This window comes from Magnolia sinica, chromosome 3 (genome assembly GCF_029962835.1).
Source record: "Magnolia sinica isolate HGM2019 chromosome 3, MsV1, whole genome shotgun sequence".
NCBI lineage: Eukaryota > Viridiplantae > Streptophyta > Magnoliopsida > Magnoliales > Magnoliaceae > Magnolia > Magnolia sinica.
In genome coordinates this window covers 56,920,458-56,928,124 of record NC_080575.1, presented here as the reverse complement: position 1 = coordinate 56,928,124, position 7,667 = coordinate 56,920,458, and the positions used below count along the sequence as shown (strand labels likewise).

The 7,667-nt window shown below is 37.6% G+C and overlaps 1 protein-coding gene across 1 annotated transcript; it reads left to right on the top strand.

The window, feature by feature from the left end:
- Positions 1 to 6,558: 6,558 nt before the first annotated feature.
- LOC131238888 (probable protein phosphatase 2C 40) lies at positions 6,559 to 7,290 on the top strand. Its single transcript, XM_058236477.1, has 2 exons — positions 6,559 to 6,726; positions 6,868 to 7,290. The coding sequence occupies exons 1-2, from the start codon at positions 6,559 to 6,561 to the stop codon at positions 7,288 to 7,290; spliced, it is 591 nt and encodes a 196-aa protein (XP_058092460.1).
- Positions 7,291 to 7,667: the final 377 nt, after the last annotated feature.

Below are 7,667 nucleotides of genomic sequence, written 5' to 3'. Positions count from 1 at the left end.
TTTCACAATTCTCCCATGTTGGTTATTAAATCAGTATATCCTGTTGTCTACCATAGTCTCCTAGGCATGGTTAGGTGATGGAATCACTTCCAATCCTCATGACTTTCATTCATTGAGAATTAGGTCAATAGAAGTTTAGATATGAGTTTATTAAATATCTTCCAATTGGATAGGATAGGACTTCAATTCCAATTGAGTGCTTTAAATCAAATAAGGAAACATCTTAATCGCTGCAAGTGGATCTCTGGAAACCCTAGTTCTCACCTTTAATTTCTTAAGTTTCTAAATTTAACATCTCATAATTATTCTCTACTTTCCTGATTTAAGTTTACATCTTCTTCTAGTTCTACGTCTAGTTGCTCTTAGAAAACACGAAAGATTAGTCCTTGTGGATTTGACCTCGGTCTCACCGAGATTATTACTGCATCGTGACCCTACACTTGGGGTTGTGAACAAGTGGGTCCACTGAAATGTTTTTGGTAGTTGTTCACTACATTCGATTGCTCATTCAATATCTCTTGAAAAGCAAGAATTGTTGCGCAATTTTCAGTTGTATGTACATCACAAGTACAAATACCACAAGCAACTTCCGCAGCCTTTTCAGGTTCTACTTTCTTAAGTTTCATGGCGTCGACTTTTCTTGTGAGTTTGGTCAATCTTGCATTTATATCATCTTCCTCTTTTAAGACATAAATTCCTCCTATTTCTTTTGATTGAATAGGCATAGAAGTAGTGGTTCTTGAGGAGGTATCCCATCACTACCAAAAAAATGATCAACACTAACAGACGTGAAGTGCTTTCCCCAACGGTTAAAAGCCGTCGACGAATCATAATAAGCCGTCCGTAATAAGCCGTTGGTGAAACCATTAGGTTATTAAACCTTGGTTGCAAGTGCACTATAAAAAAAAGTGTTATTTGAGGCCCACTATAATGTGTGCTTTATCTAAGCTGTTCATCCATTTTGAAAGCTCAATTTGGGGCATGAGCCAAAAACGGAGGCAAATCGAAGGCTCAAGTGGACCACATCATAGGAAACAATAGAAATTAGGCTTGTACCATTAATATGTGGTGTGTTCCACTCGAAGCTTTGATCTTCCTCCTTTTTGGAATCATGCCATAAAATAAATGGTAGAAATGGATCAACGGAGTGAAAAACAAAATATATCACAGTGGGCATCCTGAGCCCCTGATTGGACCGTCCTAATGTGGCTTCATGTGGGGTGGGTGGACGTTGATTGCGTATACTAACATGCTCCATGGGCCCCACATAATATATATGTGTTTTATCCAAGCCGTTCATTTACTTTTTCATATCATTATAGATATTAATACAAAAAATGAGGGAGATCCAAATCTCAAGTGGACCACACCACAAGAAAATTATAGAGATTAATAGCCCACCATTAAAAACTTCCCAGAGTTCACTGTAATGTTTATTTGTCATCCAACCTATTGATCATATCAGACACACCTGGATGAAGAGAGAACACAAATATCAGATTAATCCAAAACTTTTGTGGCACCTAAAATGTTTTTAACAATGAGTGTTCAATCACCACTTTCCTGTTGTGCGGTCCATACGAGATTTAGATCTGCCTAATTTTTGAGCTCATGCCATAAAATATTTTAGAAAAATGGATGGATTGCGTGGATAAGACACACATCATGATGGGCGCACAGAGCACTGTTAATAGCCACTTCACTAATCCTTGCCCACAGCCCGCCGTGTGCCCAATTCGGATGTGTTGATGTCACCAAGTTATGTGCGACCCATAATGAGGTTTGAGTTATATCCAAACCGTCCGTCCACTTTATGACTTGGTCATAGGACCTGATCTAAAAAATAAGACATCTAAAAATTAAGCTGACCACAATGTAAAAATAATGGATGATTGAACGCCTGCCATTGAAACCCTTTTGGGAGTCACAAAAATTTTGGATCAATATGATATTTCTTTTTCCTCTTCATCCAGGTCCGTGTGACCTTATGAATAGATGGGATGGAAAGTAAACATTACGGTGGGCCTATGAATATTTTAACGGTCAGAATCAATGTCCCATTGCTATTTGTGGTGTAGTCCAGTTGAGCCTTGGAAATTACTCAATTTTGGAGTCAAAATCTAAAATGATATCTCCAAATTTATGAATGGTGTAGATATGATAAATACATCATTGTGAGACCCATTTAACTTTGATCTACCTTAAACCGTTTGTAAACTCGGGGCTGAAGGAGCGTCAGCGCTTGAGGAGCAGACGCGGATTTCCTATAAAAGCCTTCCGTGTTAAGTTCCTGCGCAAGGATTCTGGGTTGGGCCCACTACGATATTTGTAAGAAATCTAACCCGTCCATCCATTTTTTGAGCTCGTTTTAGTACATTAGACCAAAAGTAATATGGATCCAAAATTCAAATGGGCCTCACGAGAGAAAAGAGTGGGGATTTACTAACCACCGTTGAAACATTTCTATGGCCATAAAAGTTTTGTATTGGTCTAAGTTTTTAGTGTTTTCAATTCATCCCAGTGAAAATGACCTTATAAACGGTTCGGATGGCATATAAACATCAAGGTGGAGCCTAGGGAGGTTTCCACGGTAGGCATTCCTTTCGTCATTGTTTCGTCTCGTATGGCCAACTTGAGTTTTGGATGTCCTAAAATGAGCTCAAAAAATGGATGGACGGGTTGGATTTCTAATCGACATCACGGTGGACCCCACTTTTAATCCCAGCGTAGGAACTTCGGAGAGCCAATCCTCTCCCTCTCTCTGTCTCTCTCACCCTAATCCTCTCCTCTCTCTCCTTGTCACTCTCTCGCTCGCCCTTATCCTCTCTCTCTCTCTCTCCACCCACAATTCCCCTCTCTCTCCACCCCCTAACCTGTGTGTGTGTGCTTGATCCAAAGAAGGGAGGGAGCGGAAACCCTAACCCTATCACAGCTAGACGCCCCCATGAGCTTCGGTCGCCAAATTCTATCCACAGGCCCTCCCTGCCCACGCACACCCTCTCTCTCTCTCTGAAGCTCGGTTGAAGACATTCACGAACACGAGGTATCTCTCTCTTTCTCAATGCCGATTTAGGAATTTGGAGATTTAGTAATTTATGGATTCCTGATTTGATGTGGACCCTCATTTAGGAATTTGGGGATTTTAGGGCTTACATATTTGAATGTGGACCCCAAATTGGGGTTTTTTAGGGCTGTCCATATTCTTTTTTATCTTTCCATATTCATACTATAGGCATGTGGTATATATGACTTACTGGAGTAGGAATATAGTATATATGACTTACTGTGTGAAAGAAAATGCTATTATGCAGCTTTCTTTATAGGATTTCTATGAAGTGTTTTCCCAGCTGTACACTTGGTAGATATTTATGTTGATTGTGAACGTTTATCTAGGGTGAATTACAGATATCATATTACATTTAGGGTGCATTTGGATGCATTATCAACTTGAATTGCAGTTATATCTTAAAGAAGTGAAGATGACCAAATTGTATTTCATCCCGTAGCATTCACATTGAAGGTCTGTGCTTCAAATTACAATTGCATTAGTTTCAAGGTGGAACTGGAAAAAGTGCATATGCTATTTGCCGGCTACTTCTCGCTGTGAATGCTAAGGTTTCATCATTATTTTTTGTCACTTCCTCTTGGCTAAATTGAATCCTTTAGGACTGAAACTACAAATTTTGTGGGTACTATTGCTAAGATGTAGTTAAAGATCTGTGGAGGATGTTGATGTTGTCTATGCAGATATGCAACATGCTGAGAAAGAAACATGAGGGAGCCAAGGAGATATTGGTTCGGTCAAGCCTAGAGAAGGATTCTTTTTGAGATTTTTTTATCTCTAATTGTGACTAGCAGGTGCTAGAATACTGTTAATGTCGCTTGAAATCTGGGAAAACATATATTCTTGGGTTCTCAAAAAATGCAAAAAACAAAGTAGAATGGGCTGGTAATGACAAGTCATATCAGAAGTTACTTTGTCTTGATTTGTCCTTATATTCTTTGGTGAATATTAAATGATGGAAATTGGACCTTTTTCTGTTTTGGCAGTTTCTTCATGAGAATCTGAAAGCATTTGGGAAGAGTGTAGTTTTCTATGAATTTTCTTAGCTCTACATGAGATTAGATAAATTCAAGAGGGAGAGATGGAAGCAACAACTCAGAAGAGTATTGAGAGAGGTGTATCACAAAGAGCATTGCAAATGAGTAGCTCTTCCCCTTGTAAGATTTGAAAATCCCTAATTGTTAATACATGCAGTATTTTTAGATGCAAGTTGTTTTATATGCTTGTTACCTTCTTTGTCATCAGAGTGGAAAATGCACCCTTCCTAGCCATTTTTCTGTTGGAGCAAAGTGATTTGAACACCCAGATCCTTGTTGTGGATCCAATTAAGCTAATGACAATTCCTGAGATTCGTCAACATCCATGGTTCCAACATCATCTTCCTGGCTACTTAGCTGTTCTTGCAATAGATGTGTTCCAAAGAGTGAAACAGGTACTACACTTTCTTACCACTTGATGCATTATGTAACATGGGCTACCCTCTTATGTGTGTACGTTGTAACTTCCGAAATGATAGGTGACTGAGATGGTCACCAGTAAGCGTAATAGAAAGAGCGGCCCAACCTTTCCATAAGTCATTCATTTTTCTTTATTCTTTAGTAATTGGAGTTAGTTACGTCGAGTATTTTATTCCCAATGGAGTTATATTCATAAGCATAAATACTCACATGCTTGCATTGGTTCACATCAGACTTCGTTTCTTTTGTAGATCAAAGCATACATCTTTTGCTCAATCAGTTTATACTATGAATCCTGTAATTTCATCTCATTAGGGTAATAAAGCCTTTATGAGATGATGGTCTTGACAGTAATATCATGGCTTTTGAAGAACTGTGGCTTGATGTTTATACTTGCATGGACTTAGATGTTGTATTTTGGAGGAAGATGTTCGTTGAAAATCTAGTGGGGTCATAATCCAATACCAACTACAAGTTTTTTTTTTTATAGCAAAGTTAGGGCATTTGATCTGAATGATTGTCGGAAGAGGATTCCTAAAAGCTGGGAGAAGGATACAATGATGATTGATTAATTCTATATAGTTTATGAAAAGTCAAAAAAGAAAAAAGAAAAAAGGAAAACATTTGTTTTTTTTTTTTTTTCCTTAAGAATCCTGAATCTCTTCCAAAATTTTTGAATCAAGTCTAATTGCAATGCTGATTAGTTTTTTCCTACATCCGATTATATCTTCATTTTTTTATTATTATTTGTGGACATTGCTTTTTTATTTTGAATTTCCCTTTACTTATATATCTTTGTTGAGCTTTGCTAAGCACATATGCGTGGGCAATAAAGATAATGTACATGTGGTACGACAGGTCTGAGGTCCCAATGCATTATGTCTTATGGGTCCCTATGCACCACTTCATTCAAGTGTATTAACTATTATGCTATTGAAGTTCTCTATATAAAAAATAGTTGTGTTTAACAGAGGATGTAGATTCACCTCCACATTACCTATAAAATTGGCTTCTCAAAAGATATAATTTAACCTTGCATAATTTAGTTTGATTTGTATAATTGAGAGTATTTACCTTTTCCATGAGATTTTCTTCTGCACAGGAAGCATTCTAAGCTTCTGAATTACATTTTCCAATTGCTTTGAAATGCTTGCTATACTTATTTTAAGCATCACTATTTGTTTCTCCAAATGAAATGTGTGCAAGCTAACTTGAAATATGTGTGAATACATTACATGGAATGATGAGCTAATGCAAATATAATTGACAGTTCCCATCAATGAACATAACACCATTTTGCATATTTGAAATGTGTTTGTTGCAGGTGTGTTCCATTTTGCATAATACCATTAACTTGTGCCTTGATGTATTTGCTTCTATCATTATTTTTCGAAAGATAACAATGAATTTATTAAAAGACATGCCAAGATAGCACAAAATTACAAACTAAAAGGGAAAACAACAATCCCTTAAACCATTGTTTGCAAGTTGTTGCTTGTTAGGTGACCTTTTCCTCACCTTTGTTTGCAGGTCAGCTTGGACGTTTTCAAGATGAAGGAAATCAGGATTGATAGGTACAGTTCTTTTTCTACTTTTGGTTATGCAAGTACAACTTTGAACTATTGTATTTCCAATTGTGGAAAAGGTGGGTGTTTCTATCAATCAGGGTGAGTGTTTGGTGGCTTCCTTTTAGTAATTGTCGCCATTTCAGGTTAAAAGTAGCCAAGCCATTCTCTAATTTCAATCATATTGAAACATACATATTTTTACATCATTTGATTGTGGGGCTGTTTTGTCATCTTGAAAGCAATTAAGGTGAAATCTCCTTTCCTCTCTTTATCTTTTATGCATTTCCCATTGGGAACTGATATATGTGGCTCTCTTTTGCATGCACAATTTGGGACTTCTCTATTTTTTATTTTTTATTTTATTTTTTTTTTAATTTTATTTTTTTATTATTATTTTTTTTTTGGGGGAACAACATTGTGTGGACAGTAAACATGTGGGTTTTTATATCATTTTCCTTCACATAGCAACATGTCTACCTTGGGTGGCAGCATATCAACAAAGAATGATGCGCTCGAAAGCGATCGAATCTTATTGAAACCCATGAGTGCTCCTATAAGGATTGAATCATCAAGCTTTCTTAATGCTGTGGATGTCCAAATGGCTGGTGGAGCTGCAGGGGAAGACCGAGTCCAAGCTGTACGTTCTAAAGAAAATGGATGGCTATTTTGTGAGGTGTATGATGGATTTAATGGGCAGGATGCAACTGACTTTCTGCCAGGAACTCTGTACGAGAACATTGGGTTTTTCCTGCATTTGTTGGAGTGACGTACCAAGCAGCAAGGTGGTTCATCTAAAAGTTCTCTTGAAGGTTCATTAAAAGGCAACACTGTCAAAAGTGGTTTATCCAATGAATTTGAGACTTCAGACGCTGAAAGCAAATCAAACATGCTTCCCCATCGTCGGGATGAGGAGTTCTCATGTGAATCTTTCTGTCTTGGAGCTATCGATTGCCTTTGCAGTGCCCTTGCCCAAGCTGAGAATGATTTCATGTGTATGGTTGAACAGGAAATGGAAGCTCGACCTAATTTAGTCTGTGTTGGATCATGTGTCCTTGTTGTGCTTCTTCATGGGAAGGACCTGTACATTCTAAATTTGGGTCATAGCCGAGCTGTATTGGCGACTTGTAATTCTTCTGAAAATGGTTTATTGAAAGCCATCCAACTCACAAAAACTAATTCTGTTGATAATGAGATAGTGTAGGCAAGGAAGAGTGAAAGGAAAGCTGAAATCGATCCGTGCATTTGGAGTTGGTTACCTGTAAAAGGTAATATCAGAGAGTATATGATCCCAGACACAAGGACATGTATATTATTCACTACGCTAAAATCGTGGATTTACGATGGACCAAATCCATTGTAAAACCAAATAAACAACGGATTTTATCCATCGCTTGGTCCGTCACTGTTTACTGGATCATTTTTTTCTGACGGATAAAATCCATCATGTAATCTGCAACAGATAAGGTCCGTCGCAAAAATTTTAAAAAAAATCTGTCGCTAAAATTTGAAAGAGGCCGCCTTTATTCATCATTAAATATATTAGCGACGGATAAGGTCCGTCGCTAATATGAGGAGAGT

Coding starts and splice junctions, on each gene's coding strand:
- LOC131238888 (XM_058236477.1), top strand. CDS start 6,559: ATGTCTACCTTGGGTGGCAGCATATCAACAAAGAATGATGCGCTCGAA. Junction 6,727..6,867: donor GGGAAGACCGAGTCCAAGCT/GTACGTTCTAAA, acceptor CGTACCAAGCAG/CAAGGTGGTTCATCTAAAAG.